At 43.0% G+C, this 25,011-nt stretch overlaps 1 protein-coding gene across 1 annotated transcript in view; it reads right to left on the minus strand.

Moving 5' to 3' along the window:
- Window positions 1–1,420: 1,420 nt before the first annotated feature.
- The window catches only part of ANKUB1 (ankyrin repeat and ubiquitin domain containing 1), a 42,917-nt gene continuing 19,326 nt past the window's right edge, over window positions 1,421–25,011 (minus strand). The window contains exons 4-6 of the mRNA XM_036851713.1: window positions 14,947–15,061; window positions 10,700–11,632; window positions 1,421–1,550 (exon numbers count right to left, since the gene is read on the minus strand). Coding sequence (XP_036707608.1) covers window positions 1,421–1,550; window positions 10,700–11,632; window positions 14,947–15,061 — 1,178 coding nt within the window. The remainder of the gene's footprint in view (window positions 1,551–10,699; window positions 11,633–14,946; window positions 15,062–25,011) is intronic.

Genomic DNA, 25,011 nt, shown 5'->3' on the forward strand with positions numbered 1-25,011 from the left:
TAAAGTATTTAATCAGAGAAGTAGAAACTGTCAAGAAATTAACAAATTAGAAAGCAAATATACAATATAAAGAATAAACAAAAGATTCATTGTAGAAAACTAGTAAAATTGGCAAAATCATTACAAGACTGACTATTCATGGCAAAAATAAAATAGAGAGGGCAAAAGATACAAATATCAGGAATGAAAAAAGGGATATTACTACATAGAGAAAGAAGAAAACAATGTACTACTAATACATACAACAATGTAAATGAGTCTCAAAAGATTAAGTTGAGCAAAATAACCCAGACATAAAAGTAAACAACTATATGATTCCTTTAATTGGGAAATGTTATGCATGGAGGTAGAAATCAGAATAGCAGGAATTCCTGGTGGCGCAGTGGTTACGAATCCGCCTGCCAATACAGGGGACACGGGTTCAAGCCCTGGTCCTGGAAGATCCCATATGCTGCAAAGCAACTAAGCCCGTGCACCGCAAGTACTGAGCCTGCACTCTAGAAACGGTGAGCCACAACTACTGAGCTCATGTGCCACAACTACTGAAGCCCACGCGCCTATAATCTGTGCTCCACAACAAGAGAAGGCACCGCGATGAGAAGCCCGTGCACCACAGTGAAGAGTAGCCCCCGTTCTCCGCAACTAGAGAAAGCCCGCGCGCAGCAACGAAGACCCAATGCAGCCAAAAATAAATAAAATAAACAAATTTATTAAAAAAATAAAAAGAAATTAGAATAGCAGGTGTCTATATGGATTAAGATAGATAGGAGCCTGAAGGAACTTTCTGGGGTAATAGAAGTGTTCACATCTTGATTGCTGTTAGTTACACAAATGTATACATTTGTTAAAGCCGTTGATTTAAGATCTTTGCAATTTACTGTATGAAAACTCTACCTCAATTTTTAAAAATTAGTAGTAAGCAGTGTTTTAGCAGAAATTCAAAAGATGTCTGAGGCCAGTATTAGACTTAGATGGTATTTATAACTCTCCTAGGGACTTGCCCTATATAGAATTTTTTTAAATTAATTTTTTACTATGTACTACATTCATGTGGTTTAAAAAACAAAAAGTATTTTTAAAAAATCCCAGGAAAGCAAAAAACGAGAAAGTAAACATTCTTGCTCATGTCCTTGTTTCCCACCTGCCCAGTTGCCCTACCCTGTTGGCAACTACTATTCTTAGTTTCTTATGAATTCTTCCTCAGACACTTTATGCAAAAACAAATGCCCTAAATTTTCACTCTGTGTGATGGAGTCCAAGAAAACATGGTGTTAAACATTAAATAACCTGTTGATAGTCGTGTAGCATCAGAACTGTTATTAGAAGTTCCAGCATTAGAACTGTTATTAGGAATGTTAGTATTAGAACTAGAAGTTCTATTTGACCAGGTCTTCACCCAAACTGGGGTTGTCATGACTTTTCAAAGCAAAATTTCCGGAGGATTTTCACACGCTGTCAGGCCTCCTTGGGTAGTCAGGTTAGAAATGCTCTTTTTCGCTAGGACTCTTGCTATTCCTAACTGCTGAAGCCATCGTTTCTCTTTAAAGGCACTGTAAGAAAACAGGACATAATTTATAAGGAGGTCCATTCTTGTCCCCATTTATAGCTAAAATGATGGAAATCTTTAGGTTGATTTTGTAGCTGTGGCTAATTATCTTGTCATATGAGGAGGTAAAATAGGAAAGAGGAATCTTTCTAAAACCAGTTCCTTGTGAAACAGTGGGAATGATATTTTCCCAAGGCAATACCGGAAGCTTAGCACCCACAGCTAGAAATAGAAAGCCACTCAATGTCATAGCATTCTCTGGGTTGAAACTTTTTCTTTTTTTTTTGGCTGCGCTGCACAGCTTGTGGGATCTTAGTTCCCTGACCAGGGATTGAACCCTGGCCACGGTAGTGAAAGCCCAGAATCCTAACCACTAGGCCATCAGGGAACTCCCAAACCTTTTCCTAACTATTCCCCCAGGCATCCCTATACATACTGACCTATTCTCCCTCTCCTTCTTTCCCACCACAAATACATTTTTTCATTGATAAGATATTAGATATTTTGATAGCCTTTAACTGAAATGCAATGAAACAACGTTTTGTGATAGTTATTCTCTGGCTGTATACTAACAAAGACATAAATTTGAATATGATTGCTCCTACTTTGTAGGATGCGAATGTGATTTACTACAGAGGGGTTTTACATTTCCTTGATTGTTGGGGTCCTCTGAGATTTTATCCTTTGTCCTCCTCTCTCTCTGCACCCTCACGGGGAGGCTTTATTTACTAATTGCTTCAACTCCCATAGTCATGACTCCCAAATCACAACCTTTCTGAAAAGATGCATATCTGCAATTATCAAATAAAATCATTTGATAATTGGACATCCCACAGACACTTCCAATTTCCATGTCTTTTATCTTCTTCCTAAACTTGTCCCTTTCAGTATCCTTGTTCTAACACAATAATGTTGCTCTTCTCACCATCTCCAAAGCCAGAAACAAAGCTCATTCCTCCTCTGCCCACCGCTAAGCCCAATTAGTGATGACATTTTGTAGATTATTCCTTGGAAATATCTGTCATGTTTGGCCTTTCCCCTCTTCCCTAACTACTACTGTTCCAGTCCTGGTCTTTATTGCCTCTTGTTTCTCTTATTGCAAAGTCTCCTAACCCTATTGTAGTCCTTCCACACCCTTAGTATTACTTATTTCCAGTGACTCTTCTATACATCTCCACCAGATTTGTCTTCAAAAATAAACAAAAACTGATTATGTGATTTGTTTGATAAAAAAGAACTTCTGTGATCTTCCTACCTACTTCCTCCCCCATGGAAAAATTTAAGAAGCAAACTGTCCACTTGGACCCACAAAATGCCTCTCAATGTAGGTGTAATTTACCTTGCCAGTCTCATCTCCAGCCAGTTCCTCCCTATCCCCTAAAATGCCTTTTGCAAATCCACTTACTTTCCTGAAAACTAAATTTCTTTCTTACCCTTTCACAAAACAGTGTCTCAGACCATGTAGCCACCTTTACCTGGCTCCTTTTTCTGACCACCACCCCTTTCGTGTGGAAAGTCTCATAGATTTAAAGGGCCTTCACTCAATCTATTAGGAGCAACCTTGCGTAAAAGTACCTTAGTGTTTCAGACATTTGAAGTAGATCCAAGTCTGGCTGATTTATCTTTAATCTTCTGGATTAACTCCTTGCTTTACCTCAATGACTGTGTCTCCTTGGGCCCTCTAAATGGGGTTAACTCATCAACGCTGTCCATATATTCAAGTCCTATGCCGTAAGGAAATAACTCAGACACCTTTAGCCTTTCTCCATATCCCACCCGAATTGATTTAAAGTCCTCTCTCTCCCTTTCTGTTGCATATCTAGCTCCTCCCTAAGCTTAGTGCTTGTCTTGATTCTCTCCCTGGCATTTGAACTCTGGCTTTTCTGTGTTTATTCAAAAACTGTTTATTGAGCACTTACTATATGTTGTTAAAAAACAAAATTCAACTGAGTTAATTTGAAGATATAATTTGCTTTATTCAACGATTCATGAGTCAGCCAGCATCCCATGTGGGAAACAGAAAGGAGCTCCAAAGAGCTGAATAATATGGGAGACTGTTATAGGTAGAAGGGGTCAGGGACAAGGAAAGAGCCATTACCTCATCTTTCTTTGGGGGATGGCAGGGTTTTATCAGATAGATTACCTTACTACTGCTGACCAGGAAATTCCAGATTGACTGTTTTAAGACTAGGAGAGAGGTTGACATTGCAATTAGGTATTAAGTCTTGGTTTGCTGATGTGGGGCTTAGCACAAGGGACTCCATTTAGGGCCTATTGTCTCTTTTTTTAACAATACCAAGCACTGTTCTGTGTGCTGAAGAAACAAAGAGTGAACAAAACACACAAGGTCCCTGCCTTCATGGAACTTAGATTCTAGTGGGGAGGCAAATACACAAATAGAAGGCTAATATAATACTGTGATGGCTCTGTGAATAAAAACAAGACAGGGTTGGCAGGAGGGGGTACAGGCCGGCACCTCCCAGGTCAGTTTTTTCTCTAACAGCCTCTGCCTCTTTGCCAGCCCAGACCCCCCTGAATGTGTGAAAGCGGCCTACCTTAGGCATTTTGTCCTTGAGTCATCATTTTCTGGGTTCCTGGAACTTACCCAGGAGAGCCAAACGTGGTTACATGAGTCTGGCATGCAGACAACAAGCATACTCATAAACAGGGTTGCCTTGCTACAGCATCATTTTGCTTCCATCAACTGGGCTCTCGCTTGGGCTCTGTGAACACTAGGCCCTGCTGCAAATATGTCTGTAAGCTCCTGGGAAGACCTGGGATTTCCTACAGCTGCCCATATCTCTCTAAAGAGCACTATGGGCAGTGCTGCTTCAGCAGTGGCTGGGAGTCTCTGTGAGCCCAGAACCTCGCCCCTGCTTTGATTATCTCCAAAGACAAGAGTCCTTGCATCCACCCTGCCCCCCATTCCTTATCATGTGCAATCTACCACCACATCCTATCAATTTCTTTCTTATATTTGTCTCCAACCCATCTACTTCTCTCCATGACTCCTATAGTGCAATCTCCCACCATCTCTGCCCTGGACTCCTGCAGTTGCTTCCTATCTGGACTTCCAGAATCCATTCTAGTTCTCCTGCACTGAAGCCAAAGTGGTCTTAAAAAAATCCAAAGCTGATCAGGTCAAACCGTTCAATGCTCTCTCCTTGTTTTTAGGGTAAAATAACCCAGGTCTTCTTATGGAGCACTGCCTACCTCTCCATGTTTGTCTTGTACCTCTCTTCTCTCCCTTTGCTCTAGCATATCTTCCTATTTCATAACTTCCCCGTAAGCTCCAGCCACAAGGCCTCTGCACAAGCTCTTTCCTCTACCTGGAGCACTGCATTCTTCCTTCCCATCCTTCAGATCTCAGCTCAGACATTTTCTTAGGGAGGTCAAGGTCTATGTCAGACTTCCATAGAACCTCTCTCTCCAAGTTCCTCTCCTTCATAGCACTTTCCCCAGTTAGCCTGTGTGATAATGTCCATCACACCAACTAAACGGTTTGCTTCACAAAGACCAGGACTGTATCTGTGTTTGCTCTTTACTGAATAGGGTGACCAACTGTCCTGATTTGCCCAGGCCTGAGGGATTTCTCAGGAAACAGAACTTTCAGTGCTAAACCTGGGAAAGTTACCACCATATCTCCAGCTCAATAAATGTTGGTTGAATGAGTAACCATTAGTAACCACTAACTGGGCCATCAGCCCAACCACCTAACTGAATCTCAGTGTTTCTTTTCAACATAGAAGTCCCAGCTTAGGGAGGAAAGAATGGTATAACTATATCCACCTCTCCCTGGCTTCTATGCATTCATTAAACACCTATTTATTGAGCCCTTACTGTATGCCAGGCGCTGTGCTAAAGATAACAAAAGTGAACAGAGGAAACAAGGTTCTTGCCCACCTGAATGGGTCACGGATTCAAGATCCTCAACTGGAGGGCAAGGCCTGGGCATGCAGTACTGGACAAGCTAGGCTGGGAGGCTGAACCCTCAGGTTTCAGTCAACTCTGTGACTTGTGTAAGCTGAAGGTCCAGCTCATGTCTCCCTTTGCTGTTCTTGTGGGCTCTCTCATCCAAGCAGAACTGAGGAGACGATGTGATGCAACTGGTCTCCTAAACCCAGTGCTCAGGAATGCACAAGAACGGTGCCCTGCTCAATGCCTGTGCTTTCCTAGGGCTCACATGCTCATCTATGCAAAATGGCAGGCTTGCCAGTAAAGGGAGGTCAGCAGAGCCTTAGCCCCTGCTTCCATTGTACCCCAGCACCTTATGAAGGGGGCGGGGTTGGGGGAGAGACAGGGAGAGGGAGAGGGTAGTTTATATCCCTGAGGAATCAAAGAGAGAAAATACCTGCCCCATACCCATTACAAGGTAAACTTGGAAAGTACAGGGCAAGCCTTTTTCTACAAGGGCCAGCAACTGAATTGTACCAAACTGTTCTTGGGGCAGGGGTACTACTGGCAGTTTCTTCTCAGGGAAGGGTGACTTATAACACAGTAGCACACAAACTGATCCTAAGAGACTTTGTCAGGTCCTCTCCTTCACTCCTTCACTACAAGTCCCTCTGAGCCTTGGCCCCTCCTAGCTGTAGATATGTAATTCACTCAAAAGTAGCCTCTCATACTGTATAGATGGGTATAATTTGCTACAACCTTTCAGGAAGTTAACTTAGTATGTATATGTCCTTTGAATAAGCAGTTTCACTTCAGTGAAAGTGTCCTATAGAAATACTTCCATAAATGTTTAAGTATTACACATTAAAGGATATATTGCACCACTGTTATCATGGTGAAAAATGGAAACAACTTGAATGTAAATCAAGAGAGGACTGATTAAATAACTTATTATACATGGACACAGTGGAATACTAGGCAGCCATTAAAAAGGACAAGGTAGTTCCCTCTCCCTAGCATAGAAAGATTTGACAGTTATGTCTAAGAGATATATATTTGGGAACATAAATGCAGTAAAATCCCTTTTAGGATGAAAAGGGCATGCACATATACATATCTCACATACATATATTGAGATACATGGAAAAGTTCTAGGAGGCTACAAATAGTAATAATGATGCCTTCTGGGGAGACGGATGGAATTCATGAGAGGGGAGAGGAGTGGGGCTGGAGGATGGATGGAGACTTTCATGTTTACTTTATACATTCCCATGTTGTTCAGATGCTTCCCAGAAAGCACATATTACTATATTTTCTAATTAAAATTCTTTTTTAAAAAATATTTATTTATTTATTTGGTTGCATGGGGTGTCTGTTGTGGCAGGCGGTCTCCTTAGTTGCAGCACCTGGGCTCCTTAGTTGCGGCAGGTGGGCTGCTTACTTGTGGCTCCAGGGCTCCTTAGTTGTGGCTCGCAGGCATCTTAGTTGTGGCATGTGAACTCTTAGTTGTGGCATGCATGTGGGATCTAGTTCCCCAACCAGGGATCGAACCCGGGCCCCCTGCACTGGGAGTGCGGAGTCTCATCCACTACGCCACCAGGGAAGTCCCTTAAAATTCTTTTTTTAAGGGAAAATATTACATTGCCCAGCTTTCTGCTCTGCACCAACACTGCCTTCAGGCCAAACAGACTTCTGCTCCGCCTCCTCATTTGTTTTCATCTCCCTTCAGACTCTCCTTTGCTCCCGCAATCCCCAACAAATAGAGCACTTATCAAAAGGAGTTTGGGGAGGAGTTACTCCTATATCAAGAGTGGGGCTCAGGGGCATGACCAGGCCAAGCAGGCTTATTCCCTGTATTCACCTTCCAAGGCTAAGGCAAACACCCTCATCAACCACAGTGGTTTAAACTGGTGGCAAGGGTCCCCTGCCCCATCCTTGGTACTTTTTATCAAAGCAAAACAAAACAGAACAACACAGAGAGTCTACTTTTATCAGGAGCATGGGAGCCCATCAGAGTCACCACTGGGGACTATCATCTGTTCTCAGTGCACTCAGGACACTGAACCTTCTGGACCAATCCTCCATATTTGAATCTTTACTAAGCTGGACTTCCAAGTTGCAGCAACCTCACTGGAATCAGACAATAAGCAGTAAGGAAGACAGTTTCCTAGACACACCTTGGAAATATTCTTTGATCTGTATAAAGCTGACACCATCTTCTGGGGGATGAGACTCAATCTGGCCTGAGTTACTGTCATCTCCACACCAGCCACGTGCACCAACCCAGACCCACATTAGCACTGGATCTGAGCTAACTGCAGCAATACTCTCTTTGAGTCAACCCTCACAGGTATATTTTCGTGAATCTAAAGGTGGAGTTCCAGCAAGTGCTCTCACATGACACCAAATGAGATGTCTTGGGTCCTGGTTTGGGAGGTCACCCTTCCCACACAATCAGCAACATCCGATGGATCCGCCCTGACCCAATTCCCCCAGGTTAGCACCAGGAAGGATTAGTTAGGTTCTTCCCCATCTCCTGGCTATGATACTACCTTGATGACGGTGGACCCAGCCTTCAAGATAGCGCATGTCCACTCCTCACGTTTTGGCACAAGAGCTGTACTGGTCCTTTAGTGGTAAGTGCTCAGACCACCTAGCTGCCTGGCTTGACTGGTGACTTCAGGTGGACATGGGTGCTTTCATGACTCCTATGAGGGGACAATGAGCCAGGTCAGAAAGAGCCGTGCAGGCGCATGAGGCGTGCAGGTCCCCCCATCCCTCCACAGCCCACCAGCAGAGGGACGTGGGACAGATCCTGGGATAGATGCAGTGGAAAGGGGAGAAAACAGATGGGAAGGCAGTAGAGAATACAAATAGAGGGAAGAGAAAAGTACTGGGAAAAGAGAAACAATATGGTTGGAAAGATTTGCTAGGAGTAACTTTGCCAGAGGAAGTGAACAATCAGACTGACCACCCCTGCTCCTGTGAGCAAACCCGTGCCCCCTGCAGTGGAAGCATGGAGTCCTAACCACTGGACCGCCAGAGAATTCCCTGCACTAACCTCTTTCTTGAATGAAATGTTTTCCCCAGCAAGTCCCTTCTCAACCTTGAAATTGCTTCCCCTTGATAACTCCAATCCTTACGAAGTGTACCTGCAAAAACAGCACACTAGTGTAACCTCTTGGGAAAACTATGTGAAAGTGTTTACTAAAGCTAACCCTATGACCTAGCAATTCCATTCCTAGGTGTAGAGTCAAATGAAATGAATGCAAATGTCCACCAAACCTCATATACAAGAATAATCATACAGTGTTATTCACAATAGCCCCAAATTAGTTACAACTCAAATGCCCGTCAATAGGAGATTGGATAGAGATGTGGAATACTACATAGAAATGGAATGCTATACAGAAATAAGAAGAATCAATACATGCAAAAACATGAATGAATCTCATAGACGATTTGTTGCACAGAAAAGCCAGACATGAAAGATACATAACATATGGTGCCCTTTATATGAAAAGTCAAGAAGGGGCAAAACTAATCTCATTGATAGAGATCAGAATAATGGTTATACCTGGGAGGGGTCATTGACTGGCAAGGAGCATGAAGGAACTTTCTGGGGGTGCTAGAAATATTTTGCCATTGATCTGAGTGGTTGTTACATGGATGTATAAAAATATAAAATTCAGGGACTTCCCTGGTGGCGCAGTGGTTAAGACTCCACGCTCCCAATGCAGGTGACCCAGGTTCGATCCCAGATCCGGGAACTAGATCTCAAGTGCATGCTGCAACTAAGAGTTCACGTGTCACAACTAAGGAGCCCATGTGCCCAACTACGGAGCTGGCGAGCTACAACTACAGAGTCAGCCTGCGCAACTAAGACCTGACGCAACCAAATAAATAAAAAATAAATAAATTTAAAAAATAAAATTCAAAAAGCCATACATGTGAGATTAGTGCTTTTTATGCATTTAACTCTATATATCACAACTCAGTTCCTCCCCAAGAAAGCACTACACACAATAAACACTGGCAGCCTTTCACCCAAAACCACATACGTTCCCACCTTAACCACAGATACTTATGCACATTTCCATTCTGCCTAACACTGCACTGGGCCATAATAAGCATTTTTTTGGATGTTTAAAAATAAAATCATTTTTAATGTGCATCTTTTGATAAAACTGATCAGTATTTCCTTATGTTTACAGGCTGATTTTAAGATGGAGTATATAATTTTTTCTATTAATAATTTTCTGGTCTTTTTCTATAATTTTAGATTATCTTTTTATACATTCTAGTCAGAGATACCTCACAAATTACAAAGATTGAAGCTGTTAAGCAGTTTCTTCATCTTTTCTCAACCTCATCATGCTGTATGCTGAAGTTTGCGTTTTAGAGCTCAAATTATTCTCACCACTAGGTGGCAACAACCTAACTGAAATAAAGTAGATCTGAAATAAAGACCAATACAGAAAGGCAACTAAAACAATCTAGCCTTATTTTTTTCTTTCCTTCTCATTATATCGAGTAAGGGGAAAAACCATTCATAAATCTATATTTTCACTGTAATACTGGCACCCAATAATACCTCATAAGTATTTATCTTGAGATCTAATCAGAGTTGCATTTTCAGTGAAATCTGATGACCAATATATAAAATTTTATTTTATGAAATGAATGTGCCCAAAAAGTCCACTTCCAACACACTTGTTTATGTCTTTAAATGTGATAATGGATTACTTTGTAAACTTACCTTAAATATTAATATCAATTCTATCACCCTATCCAGTATAGCTCTCCCCCGGCCTGTATTTCTTGTCTATAAGTCAACTGAAGTCTTTATGATTCAGTTTGTCATTAAATTGTTCTTTTCTTTCCTTCCACTTTCATTACCATCCAGGCTTCCATCACACTTTTGATGTCTCCCAGATTTCAAGTTTCCCCCTTATCCTTATAATTATAATTAACAATTTCTTTTACTTTAAAAAAAAAAAAAAAGCAAAGGACTTTGTTAATTGATACAACTCCTTTCTTCCTGAAAATTTGACGAGTAGAATACTACATGGATTGGCCAGTAAAATCAGTTCATTTTGTCCTAGAACAAGGCTAGGTCCTTGAAGCTGGGTACTGATGCACAGGAACAACCTGTGTTATACTACATGGCATGGTAGTGTAATGGCTTCATGGACCATTCCTCCCCTAGACCTGCCCTATTAAAGGTTTGTCCTTGTTTGTTTGAAGAGAAAACCTTACCTGGCCACAGCTAAGTAGTAGATGGCATTCTCCCTTGGAGTCCTCCCACTGTGCTCTGAGAAAGACGCAAAGGAGGATCTGAGTAAAAAGTTGGCACTGGGTGTTGCATAGTAAAAAGATGGGTGTGAATAGCTCACTCTTGAAACTGGAGGGAGGGGGACTTGGGGGAGATATGTATTTTTTATGAGCTTTTCTTTTTTCCTAGCTGTGGCAGTAACTTTTTTCCGATTTTGTTGTTTTTGTAATTCAAAGGACGTATTTGCATCTACCAGCGGAGGAAATTTGAATGTTTGTTCTCTTGTGTCCTGCTGTGAAATTGCCAAAGGATTGACACGTTTCCTGCTTACAGTTTGCTCCCTGAGAGGTGGTAGTTTGCCCACAGTGCCTTGTGAGTCCTTGTTCTCAGCCTTATGCCAGCTCTTGGAGGTCATTTTGGGTTTGGTGAAACCATCCACCATCACAATGTCTCCAACTTTTGCTCCAAAGACCCTTGCTCCGCAAAGCTGGCTTTTATTAAAGTTGTGACTCTGAGCTCTGAGTACCCATTGTTTTATTTTAATATAAATCCTCATGGGGACTGAGATTTTCAGAAAAGAAACAGTGGACCACATTTTACTCAGTAAATATAATACGCAGTCTTTATGCTTGTGTTTGGACGCAATGGTAAGGGGAGTTTGTCCCGCTGCGTTTTTGCATTCCAGGCACAGCACGCTGCAGTTGACAAAAGCCTTCAGAATCAACAGTTGGCCCGCTTCTGCGGCTGCATGAATGGGGCATTTAGAGACATCTGCGTGAAGGGCTTCATGGCACCAAGCTCGGTAGGGGTGCACACCGACCATCTCGTGGGGCCGCACACCCTGCTTCAGGGCCCATTCAGTGAGCTCAGTGTGCCCATAAAAGGCGGCGATGTACAGGGCAACCTTTTTCTGATACCTGAATGAATGAAACAAGCGAGAGGGGGGCTGTTTAGTAAGTCAGCAAACAGGCGAAGGTAGTTACACTAAATACCCACAAAACATTCTAGTTAAAATATTTATTTCTTCCTAACATTTACCTTCCTAACTTTTAAAAATATTTTCAGAAACGGCCTATAGTAATACACAGGTTAAACTGCACAGGTCCTGCTTATACACATTTGTCCTATTGTGTACATATAAATAATTCATATTGGTTTCCTTGGAGCAGTTTTTTCCTTACGAAAATCTAATGCTCAAGATAAATATCAAGCTTTATATTCACTGGGAAAGCATAGGAAGAGATTCAGTACATTTTAGAAATTTGAATGCTTTGTATGTTTGTTTGCTTTGTCTTTTCTAACAGTCCTTATTCTCTGGCTTCTCAAAATCTCTACTGCTATTCTGATCGAAACCTCTAGGTTGCCCCCCACCAGCATGACCACCAGTGCCACAGTGTCCTAACTGGGCTCCCACCTCCTCTTATCCGCCTACGGGCTTTTCCTCATACAGTGCTTAGCAATCTTTTTATTCCATACATTGGAGGTGGCCTATGCTCTCTTCCAAACCCTCTAGTAGCTTCCAGCTGCAATTGAAATTCTAACTCCTCATCTTGGCCTTCAGGGCACCTGTCACCCGGACCCTGCCCCAGCTCCTGCCTCACTTCCCACCACTCCGCTTCTCTTTCACTGAACTATAGCCACACTGGCCTTCCTGCCATCCCTATCCTTCCAATACCCCATCAGGCACAAATTGAATGATGGGTAAAGACTATTCAGAGAAATAAGAATTAGGGAGGCAAAGCTAGACAGGGTTCCATCAGGTTTTGTCCAGGATTTACTTGGGCAAGGCTCTCTGTGACCCCATGGTAGAGATGGAGGCCAGCTAGCCTGGTATCATCCAAAATCTGCATACAACTAACTCTCCTGTCTCTGACTGCATGCTCACCACACCATAATTTTCATGTGTATGTGGCATCCCATGTAATTTTCCTGTTTAAGAGAGATGGTCTGCCCAGAACATGTGGGTTTCTAGGCCCCTCTGACAGATTATAACTAATTAGAGTTATACATTAATATGCTGGCATTTTGGTTCACATTATCAATTTCGTTTGAAATTCATTAGTGCAGATCAGCAACTCTGAATTTGATTTGGGGAGGAGAACCCCTCCTGCGTGGACTAACTGGCCTTTGCTTTCATCCTCAACACCCATGTTGTGGGAACTAGAGCACTCTTGTTACCAAGACTAGTTGATTCTGCCTCCTAAATGATCTTTTCACTGTCTGTCCTCTTAGCCCCACCTCTGCTGTCATAAGCCTAGCTCAGGCTGCCGTTTTCTTTTGACTATTTTCCTGTCTCCCTGTCTGCCTCTATTCCCCACATTGCAGTCAGAGCCGATGTTCTAAAATGCAGATCTCATCATGGCCTTTCTCTACCTTCAATGTCTTCCCAACATTTAAACGATAAAATCCAAATTCCTTCACATTCCTACAGGGGCCTGCATGAGCTGGCCTCTTCTTATCTTTCCAGCCTCTGGCCACTAGCTTCATCTTACTCTGTAATCTACCATGTGGAACTAACTTCTTTCCGTCCTTTGAATCCATTCTCTTGCCCCCTGGGTCTTTGTACACGTGGTTCCATCTGTTTTGAAACATTTTTATTCTCCCTACTGTTTACCTGAGTATCAGCCCTTCAAGTCCCTTTCTCGGGGTGCTTTACCTGATCCCCTACAGTTGTCCATACTATACATTCCCATATCTTCTTGCACACTGCCCACGTCATAACAATTTTCACACTGAATGGTAACAGCGACACCTAACATTTGTATCCTCCTCACCATGTGCCAGGTGGCCCTCTAAGTTCCTTATAATACTAGCTCATTTAATCTCTAAAGTAGTTCTATGAGGTAGGTACTATTATTTTCCCCATTTTATAGAGGAGGAAACTGAGGTACAGGATGACTACTTGCTTAAGTTTACACGACTAAACACTGAGGGGGTGGGGCTTTGAACCTAGGTAGATGAGCACTGGAGTTTGTACTCCCAGATATTTTGCAATTCTGTTTCTCCAGGAATTGGTTACTTGTTTTCTGTTTCCCCTACTGGACTATAAATTTGCTAAAGGCAGGGACCATATCTTGTTTATTGCTTTCATAGTACATAGTACATACATTGTTGATTGGGTGGAGGAATAAAAGGAGCTTTTCACTCTGATCATATGCATATCGTATTTATATTCTCTGAGCTCTTAGATTTTATTTAAAGATTAAGTGGAAATAGTTAAGTACATGAGCACTAGAGTTAAATTGTGGGGATCTAAAACCCACTTGTGCCCTTGCTAGCTGTGTGACATTGGGCAGATTTCCTAAATCAGTTTCCTTATCTGTAAAATAAGATAAAATAGTATCCATCTCATAAAAGTGTTATAAGTATAAAATTAGTTAATAAATATAACACAATGCTACAAAGTACTCAGTAAATATGCAGTATTAAAAGTAACAATGCAACAGCTATTTCTTTGGATTCAGAGCATGAAAAGAGAGAATTGTAATTATCCCCAAATAGAAATTAATTTTAAATATTTAAATATTTTATAAAATTGCAGAAGCTGGTTTTCCAATCTGTCACTTCACAGAGCCCTTAGAGCTCCTGCTGAGTGTGTGTGCTTCTGTAAAGTATGACTAAATCACCACAAGGGGGCACTGTTCTAAAATACCACTGAATTAAAACCTAAAGGGTAATGCAGCTTATGCACCTGGGAAACTGCTGGCTGCAGAGATATGTTAAAATGTCCACCTGCTTCTCTGAGCCTACCTTCCTCCACTGCTCCAGCAGCATGTGTTACACTTCATGTATGGCAAAAGTATGAATGTGTGTATTAGATGCGATTTGAAAAGTTACATGATAGCTTAGGAAGAGGTAGGCAATGTTTTCAGCCAATGAATTAGCAATTAGTGGTTTTTAGAATAATTGAATGTGAGAGTGGCAAGGCACTTATTCTGATATCCTTTAAAAAGTGCCGATAAAAGTCTAATATCCAAACCAAACTGAAGTCGTGCATTTAGACAGTGTTTCCTGATGAAAGTCTACCTGAATTACAATACATCACCAAAGGCTGTCAGTCCCCCAATCTCTCCTCCCTGCTATCTTATTCGAGCAAATATCTCAATAAAAATGTCTCAAGGGAACTCCCTTGAAGCAGCACCCCAGCTAAAGAGTGAATTGCAGACTCAAGTTCCTATGAAAGTTTAGCAAAAATTACTTTAATTAGTTTAGCATTTGCTTTATCTCGTACTTGAGTACTGGTCCTTCATTTGATAAATAGCGTTGGACTTTAAGTTTTTGTCCGAGGAGACAGCCCATCAGAAATTCCTTCCATCCATCCCAGACGTCCAAGCGAAGTGTTGTGCCTGTGGATGAAGAGAGGTGGTGATGGTTCCAGCCCATCCCTGGGGTTTGGTGGTCCAGAAACTTCTAATGATAGCTTTCTCCCAACAGACATGAGCTGAGTGCCAAATGAAAAGTAGCCTTTGAATAAGGAGACAGGGATGCTGAGAGAGAGAGAGAGAGAGAGAGAGAGAGAGGGGCAGGGATGCTATCTTGAGCTTAGGCCTATATTGACTTGGAAAAGCCTTTAGCTTCTGTGCACTTGCATTTTCTCATCTGCACAGTGAAAGCATACAATGCTGAACTACTTTCTGCAGCTATCTTAAAACATTTCTGTGGACATCGATTCCATGCTGATCTACACATCACCAGGTAAACAAAAGCTGTTATGTTGGAAGAGAAACTCAAGAAACTGTGGCAGGACATATGCATTTCTTGGGCCTTTAGCTTACAAGTGGGCTGTGGGTGAAGTTGAATGATCCTTTCATTCCATTCTTCACAAAACAGGAGCCATTCTGTGTTATGAACATAAAAGTGATATGTTCATTGCTGCTGGACGATTTATCACTTGCTCCTCAAAAGCCTGCCCTCTCCTGGTTTTGTGACTACATTCCCTTCGTCCTTCAGGCTGGTGTTTCCCAGGAATCTTTCCTCAGGCTTCTGCTCTTCTAACTCTACACATTCCCTCAGGATAAAACCCAGTCTCCTCCCCATGTGGCCCACTCTGACCTCTGTCCCTCCAGCCTGCCTCAGTCACTCTGTTCTGGCCACTCTGACCTTTCACCTGTCCTTCAGACACACCCAGGCCACGCCCATCTGAGGACCTAAACACATAATTTCTTTTGCTTCAAAGGGTCTTTATCCAGAGTTCACAGGGCAGTGTCCTTACTCAGCTTTCCCTTCAAGCATCGTGTCCTCACAGAGGACCTTCTTGGCCACCAGGGCTAAAGCAATCTCTGCCACCACCCCCTCCTCCCCTCCAATACTCTTTATGCCGTGACCTTATTTTAATTTCTTCATAGCCCCTATCATCAGTACTTGAAATCATTTTACTTGTTTGGAGACTGTTGTTCACGACCCACTACAAACGACGCTCCTTCAGGACTTGCCACACTGCCTGCCGTTTGCTGAGTGCTCACTACATACTTGTTGGCTGACTGACAGGCAACCTCAGTTGCAACACAAACTCACCCACGGGCCAGTCACTCCTGAGTCCAAATTCCAGCCAGGCCTCTGCTCCAGCTCCGGATTCCCCCTGCTGGGGATACCACAATCTAAAGGATCACGCTAGGGCCCCACTGTTCTGAAGGACAACCTGTCACCTTTCATCCCCAACCTGATTGTCCTCCTGTATTCTGTGTCTCGGTTTGTGTCACCACTATCTTCCTTGCTACCTGAGTTAGAAATCTGAGAGTTGTTCTTCATCCCTTCCTTTCTCTCATGCCCCCAACATCTGTACAATCACTAAGGCCTGACAAGTTTATTTCCCAAATGTTGAAGAGCTCTGCTTCTTCACCTCCATCTTAACCAGCGCCGCCCTATTTCAGGCCTAGATAATCTCTCACCTAAAGCTACCTCGAGAAGCTCCCCACAGCCTCCCCCTGTCTTTATTCATGTCTCTGTTCAGATGCCATCTCCTCTTCTGGCCAGCCATCTGCAATAGCCTTTTCCCACCTCATCACATCCCTCTCTATTCCCTTATCCTGCTTTCTTTTACTTCATATTCCTTAATTTTATTTAAAATTCGATATTTTTCTGTTTACGGGATGATGCTTGCCTTCCCCACTGAAATGCAAGCTTCAAGAGGGTGGGGACCTTGCTACCCTTGCTCACAGCTCTATGCTTGCTTTCCCCAATAGTGCCTGGCTCACAGTGGGTGCGCAGTAAATACATGTTAAATGAAGTTCTGAGCCACTCCTCAAACCCGTTCTGGCCATGTGCCACCCTCCTAACCCTTAGTAGCCCAGCAGGCTGGCCTGTACTTCTGTGTGTACCCCAGGCTGTTTCTGGATTTGGGGCATCTTCTTTTGCTGTCCCTTCTGTCTGAATTCTTCTGACTCCCCCATCCTCCTACCAATAGTTTATGATGCAGTCCTGGCATCACCTCCTCTAGGAAGCCCTCCTTGACTACACCATCCTCTCACCTCCCCAGATAGGGTAAATGACTGCTCAACTGGTTGCAAAGTATACTTTGAAAGTCTTTTTTATTGAACATACGTTTCTGCTTTGGAATTGCCAGTTGACAAACACTAAAAGAACTCTTTGAGCACAAGCATTATGTCTCATCCAGTCTGTGGGCTCTGTTTTAGTTATGCTCTTGGATCGCAAGGAGACCCTCAAGAAAATGGGGCTTATTATACTGAGACAATGACCACATCTAACATGCATTAGGAACCAAGACAGTTCTCAAGATGGACCACTGCCCATCTCTCCCATGGGCCCCAGGTTCTCTCACTCTCTCTCATGCCCTTTAGGTCTCTTTGTATGTCTTCTCCCTTTCTCTACTGACAGGCTGCCCTGCTTAACTTACAGCTTCTGTCCTATCACAACTTTGGCATGCATGCAACATGCGTTTGCCGTGACCCAACCTTATTTCTTGACACTCTTCATTTTCCAACCCTACTGATAACCAATTTTGTCTCTCTACATTTCCCAATTTGAATTCACAAGACTAATGATTAATAATAATAACAGTAATATATTGAATATGAATATGAATAGCTAATATTCATTGAATGCTTACTATATGCTCTAGATTATTCTAAGTACATGAACAATTTAATAATTTAAAATTCACAACAACCCTAAGTGATGGGTTATATTATTTTCTCCATTTGACAGCTGAGGAAACTGAGGCGCTGTAAGATGAAGTAACTTCCCCAGCTTCTACATAACCAGTAAATAGTGGAACCAGGAGTTGGACCTGGACAATCTGGCTGCTGGGCCCATGTGCCTGTCCTCTGTGTTATACTCATCTCCAAGCAAGACTCTAATTGTCTCAGCTAGGAGAGGTGGTGTCACTGGACAGCTTATGGATTGGCTGCCTTTGAATCAATATGGTGGCCCCAGAAGTTGCATGCCAAAGCTGTGATGGGACAGTGTGTGACTTGGCTTATCCACACATATCCTCAGGCTCAGACAGGTTCATCATAAATACCTGCAGGTGAGAAGGAAGGAAGGATAACATAACAGCAGTAATCTTAGAGTCACAGAACGCTGAAGATAAAAAGATCCTAAAAGACCAGCCCGCTCCATTGTCTCCTTTTATACACTAGGAAGCTGAGGCCCATGGGGAACTGCCTGAACCTACCCAGCAAGCTGGGAGTAGAATTTGGCTTGGAATTTTTGTCTCTAGAATTCTTTCTAATGCTTCGGAAGCCTCCTCTTTTCCCCTGCCTTTCTCTTGCTTTCCTTTCTGCTTCCTGGCTCTTGCCCTTCTTGCATCCACTTCACAGGCAGACACACATCCAAGTATATGTTCTTTCTGCTGATCCCTCTCTTTTTGGACGTCCTACGTTACAACCTGTAATCTTTTTTTTAAAAATTAATTAATTTATTTATTTATTTTTATTTTTATTTTTTTGGCTGTGTTGGGTCTTCGTCTCTGTGCGAGGGCTTTCTCTAGTTGCGGCAAGTGGGGGCCACTCTTCATCGCGGTGCGCGGGCCTCTCACTATCGTGGCCTCTCTTGTTGCGGAGCACAGGCTCCAGACGCGCAGGCTCAGTAGTTGTGGCTCATGGGCCCAGTTGCTCCGCAGCATGTGGGATCTTCCCAGACCAGGGCTCGAACCCGTGTCCCCTGCATTAGCAGGCAGACTCTCAACCACCGCGCCACCAGGGAAGCCCACAACCTGTAATCTTGAAATGGGGCTCTTCTTCCCTTACTCTTGACTCTGGTTTGGGATTTCTTGACCTTGGCCTCACTGTCCTTTGTGGGTTGATTCCTAGTTGCTGTGCATGTTTACCCACAGAGCCTGATCTGCATGAATGCCATCAAGGCCCTAACCTACCTTAACCCTCACAAGTCTGGCCTCAGCTAGGAGAATTCACTCTTTTCGCTGGAGAATTATGGAGTTATTCTGTAGAGGCCAAGTAGCAGTTCTGCAGATACACTCTAGAAATGCCTAGATAAACATCTTCCAAATATGGATCATCCATGACCTAATAGATTTAGTTTCTCTAAAGCTTCTTGTTGGGCTTCCCTGGTGGCGCAGTGGTTGAGAATCTGCCTGCCAGTGCAGGGGACACGGGTTCAAGCCCTGGTCTGGGAGGATCCCACATGCCGGGGAGCAACTGGGCCCATGAGCCACAACTACTGAGCCTGCACGTCTGGAGCCTGTGCTCCGCAACAAGAGAGGCCCGCACACCGTGATGAAGAGTGACCCCCGCTTGCCGCAACTAGAGAAAGCCCTCGCACAGAAACGAAGACCCAACACAGCTAAAATAAATAAATAAATAAATTTATTTAAAAAAAAAAAAAACAACAAAAAAAAACTTCTTGTTGTACCTAAACTTTCTTGTAAAATATTTGATTTCTATGAATAGCACTGGAAACAAAAGACTTTAAACAGTGCTCCAAGTGCATTTGTTTCATCTCCTGACTAAAGTGACTTACTATGTTTTTAGTTTATTATGAAAATCACTCAAAGATGAGCGTTGGAAAGCTTTAGCCTAGCACTATACTCCAGCCTCCCTGGTCCTCCACAGCTGAGGCCGCATAGCCTCCATTTGAATGACCAGAACAGTCTTAGGCCCCTGGAACAGTCTTAATTTCAGTTGTAGGGGATTTGTTAAGAGTCCAGGCCAGCTGCTCAGAAGTTTGGTGGGAAGTTGCTCTTCCTGTTCATCCTGCTCAGGTGTTGTCCTGTTCTAGTAACTTGCCTTATTCTTCCAGGAATAAGAGACCAAGCCCCCACCTTGTGCCTCAGAGCACAAGTCTCAGTATCCTACTCTACCTTTTGGGTTTCGTAACTGAGGCCCCATCTCTGTTCTCTGAGCCTGGAACTCAGAGAGTTCCTATTCCGAACCCCAGTCTCTGGGGTTAGATTTCTGTTACATGTTGACAGAGGCTCCCGTGTCAGCAACCAGCTTGTCTCATTTCCCACCTTTTATGTCATTCATTCATTGATTCATTCACTACCTTGATGCTCTGATGCTATGGTTCACCTACCGGGTCCCTGCTGGATCTCCCTGGATCCCCCTCTGCCTTCCTCCATCGTACCAATTGCTAATGCAGACTGACCTGCCTGTTCCAGGACCCCCACCAGCAGGACCTATTTAAGGCTAACCTCCTTTTGCTAGATGTCTACGGGTGGGGTCTTCCTGGCCCATCTGCACTTCCCTAGGTGGTTGCCTAGCCTCAGGGTCTCAGCTCTCCCTAGCTCAACCTGTCTACTACTGATGAGCCCTGAAAACTAGAGAATACTATGTGATTTAAGTTCTTATCAGTTAGGGCACCTCCAACAAGCCCTGTATTTTATGTGAACAGATGTTACAGGTGTTATAACTATCAATTTCAGTTTTTTGCAATGAAGCAGTCTTAATTCTCAAAGATCAAAGGTAACAATGGATGGTTTTTCTCTTAATGCTCAACTTTTGAATATCCAGAGGGTTTCTAAGTGAGTTAACCAGCACCATTTATTGGATAATCCTTCCATTCCAATTGATTTGTAATGCCTCCTTTGTCACACATTAAATTCCTTCATAAGCTTAGGCATTCTGCTAGAAAATAGAAACTTATTTTAAAAATGCTATGTTGTTCCAGAAAATACAACTAAAATCTATAACTGAAATGAAAGTAAAATTAATGAGAATTAAGCGTCAAGGCCTCTTACTATATGAACTTTCTAATTCTTTATTCTTAATTTTTTAAAGTGGACTCTCCAAATTGTATATATTTACAGAACCTGGATTCACCCACTCTCTACTTACGAATCCACCTACCATGCCCAAGCTGTGCAGGAAAGCAGGTACAAGCAACAGTGCCTATTCTAGGGAATCGTCTCCAACCTCTCCTGCTGTGGTCCCCATATCCCAAGTTTCTGGATTCCTCATGTATACTCTGGGATCAATATCTGCCTATCTGATTTGGGCTTTTTCTTTCTGAATGTGGAAACCATTTCTCTGGTTTGGGTTTCCCTTAGTGGGAATCAAAAGAAGATATTGATCTGTACTTAAAGAGCATCAGTAAAAATAGGTATCAATAAAGACGCACTGGGTTGGCAGTATAAGTTGTTGGAAAGAACCCCATCCTGAGTGTAGGATGACTAATTATTACCAGTATGACCTTGACCAAGTCACTTAACTTCTCTGAGCCTCAGTTTTCTCATTTATAAAAGGAATTAAAATGGCACAGTAGGTCTCTAAGGGGCCTGAGGAGTAGTGGGGGACCCTGGAGCCCGCCTAGATTTCAGGGTCTGAGCTGACAAGACCCTTCTCCTGGAATAGTCTCTCAGATGTGATGTTCTCAGTCTGGCCATGAATACATGCCATGAGGCATTCACAGTGAAAAGTACCAATGGCATCATTCTGTCCTGTATAGGTTGATTCAAGAAAAGGTGTGTGTGTGTGTGTGTGTGTGTTTGTGTGCGCGCGTGCACACACGCGCGCACATGTGTTGTGTGTGTATTGGACCTATATGATGTGTCACTAAACCTCAAGTCACAAAATTTCAAAATCACAAACATTAGGGGATGTTTAGCTTTGATAAATTCTTGATAAGTTAATTATTAAGTATTCTATCACCAAAAAAGCCCTTTATCCCTTTATTACGTATCTGCTTCTTAATCCCTACAACCTTTCCGTCTCCATCCGCTTTATTAAAACTTCTCTCTCTAAGCTCACCAATGACCTCTAAGCAAAATCAAAAGGTTTTTCTCAGACACTGTCTTTGGCCTTTTACTAGCATCCCACAAACAGTCTCTTCATCATCTGTGACAATGCAAAGTCTGTGTTTTCTTCCTGACTCTGACAGCTTTCTGTGTCTCATTTTCTGACTCCTCTTCTGTCTACTTATCCTGACTTCAGCATGTCCTGAGCACTGGCCCTTGGCCCTTGACATGTCCCTCTCTGTATCTACTGTCTAAGGAAAGCACCTCTCACAGTGCTGTACCCCCAACTCCATGGGCAGGACGCCTATAGCAGTAGCTGCTAACCCAACCCATCACTCAAGCCCTAGCTCCATATTTGTCACGGAGGAGAATTAGAAGAACTCAGTTGTACTTAACAGCTTTGCCACTAACTAGCTGAGTAATTTTCAGGGAAAAAAAAATGTACTCTCTGAGTTTCCTTGTATGTAAAGTTTAAGACCCAAAGCATAAGCTCCTTTCCCCAATTTCACCATTGCTGTCCTAGCATCAGAGCCTTGGCATTTCCCTCTTCTTAGATGTGACCCAGCATGACGCTCTGTCTCTCTCTCTTGAATTTCTCAGATTTGTCTCTTCCATTCCTAGTGGAATTAATTAATACTGGGATTATCAAAAGCTCCAGTTAGCATATCACTCTATTTCCAGGCTCTCCTCACTCCTTTCTATACTTCATGCTGCCTGCCACGAGATTAAACTTCTATTGAAACACTCCTGTTCCAGAAGGTACATGGCTGTGGTTGCAAGCACATGAAGCCTGTGCTCTGTTGCCTCACTTCTAAGACCCTCCTCAGTATGACCTCAGCTGTGATTCCCATTGGTCTCAACGAGGCTCCTCCACTCTTTAGAACAGTCTCCTGCTTTCTGTCCTCCCTGGATTAAGTCCACATTCTTTTTTTTTTTTTTTTAAATTTTATTAGAGTATAGTTGATTTACAATGTTGTATTAGTTTCTACTGTACAGCAAAGTGTATCAGTTATACATAAACATATATCCCTTCTTTTTTAGATTCTTTTCCCATAGAGGTCATTACAGAGTATTGAGCAGAGTTCCCTGAGCTATACAGTAGGTCCTTATTAGTTATCTATTTTATATATACTAGTGTGTATATATCAGTCCCAGTCTCCAAATTTATCCCTCTCCCCACCCCCACTTCCCCCCGGTAACCATACGTTTGTTTTCTACATCTGTGACTCTATTTCTGTTTTGTAAATAAGTTCACTTGTACCATTTTTTAAGATTCCACATGTAAGTGATATCGTATGATATTTGTCTTTTCTCTGTCTGACTTGCTTCACTCAGTATGACAATCTCTAGGTCCATCCATGTTGCTGCAAATATAAGCCCATGTTCTTGAATCTGTGGCTCATGCTTTTCTCCTGGCCTAGAAGCCTGGAATGTCTTACCGTCCTCCTCTCAGATGATGCATATTTCTCGCATCTTTGTGTGCTCAAGTCCAACATTCTCCAAAAAGCCTTCCCTGAGCCCTTCAGCCTACAAGGAGCTGGCTTATTGGATTATAACTGAGTAAATGTGCATGCTTCATTTCTACCACTTTACTATAAATGCCCAGAGTGCAGAGGCAGTTTTATATATTACTGTATGAGCTAGTATGTGCAGGGACTAATTGAGCTACTTAAATCTTTGATTTTCTTTGACTGCTTCTCCAAGACCTTCTGACTTTCCACTGCCTTTGGAAAGGGGTCAAGGTTCAACTCCTGACAGCATCGGGGATGACTCATTGACTGGAAAGAGGAGAATCTGGAAGAGAGGCGGATCAAAGATTCCCTTACCCTGTAGTTTAAAAAGGTGGGCTGGCTACTTAAAGACTGCTAGGGGGACTTCCCTGGTGGTCCAGTGGTTAAGAATCTGCCTTCCAATGCAGGGGACGTGGGTTCGATCCCTGGTCGGGGAACTAAGATCCCACATGCCACGGGGCAACTAAGCCCATGCACCACAACTACTGAGCCTGCGTGCTGCAAACTACAGAGCCCATGCGCTCTGGAGCCCTCGCGTCACAACTAGAGAGAAGCCCAAAACTAGAGAGAAGCCCACGCACCGCAACGAAAGATCTCGCATGCCGCAACGAAGACTGGCCGCAGCCAAAAATAAAATAAATAAATAAAATAAATAAAATAAAATAAAATGTTTACAAGGATTAAATTAAAAAAAAAAAAAGACTGCTAGGAGTGTTTTAGGCAAAGGTGTGAAGCAGGTCAAAGGCTCTTCCTCCTTTTCCTTTGAGGTCCCTCTTTCCTTGCCCCTCCTCCCATGCCCTGTGTTCTCATGGTGGCCAAAGCCATCTACCCAGGTCATGCTGGAGCCTCTAACCTTACATCTGAAAAACCTCCTTCCTAGAGGGTCATTTTAAGGGGCGTTATCCTTGACACACCCTGAGCAAGTCATTTAACCATTCAGAACCTTTTTGCTGTCTTTATATCTGTAAAAATTAGGGGTTGGGGGACTTCCCTGGTGGTCCAGTGGTTAGGACTCCACACTTCCACTGCAGGGGGCATGGGTTCCACTCTGGTGGGGGAGCTAAGATCCCGCATGGTGTGCAGCACGACCAAAAAAAAAAATTAGGTGTTGGGCCAAGCCATTTCTAAATTCTCTTCATGCTCTAAAATGTCACATCATGATCTGAGCAGCACAGGCCTGCAGAACAGTCACCTTAGTTTTCTCATTTATCCTCTGGCATTTCATTAAATAAGTAGGTCATAAGTTGCTCGAAGACAAATGCCACTTGTGTGCCCTTACTTAAATCATCCACCACCATGTTCTGCGCAGGGCTGACCCCCCAGCAAGCACACAGAGCAGATATGTGTTTACAGTAAGGTACTCTGAGGACGACTCCTAGACCATCACTTCCTCTGATCAAAAACAGGGATGGTAATTGATGTCAAAGTTTTGAGAGCCTCAGTTAAAAATAACATACGACCCAGCAATCCCACTACTGGGCATATACCCTGAGAAAACCATAGGTCAAAAGGAGTCATGTACCAAAATGTTCATTGCAGCTCTATTTACAATAGCCAGGACATGGAAGCAACCTAAATGTCCATCGACAGATGAATGGATAAAGAAGATGTGGCACATATATACAATGGAATA

Source organism: Balaenoptera musculus, chromosome 4 (genome assembly GCF_009873245.2).
Source record: "Balaenoptera musculus isolate JJ_BM4_2016_0621 chromosome 4, mBalMus1.pri.v3, whole genome shotgun sequence".
In the NCBI taxonomy this organism is placed as follows: domain Eukaryota; kingdom Metazoa; phylum Chordata; class Mammalia; order Artiodactyla; family Balaenopteridae; genus Balaenoptera; species Balaenoptera musculus.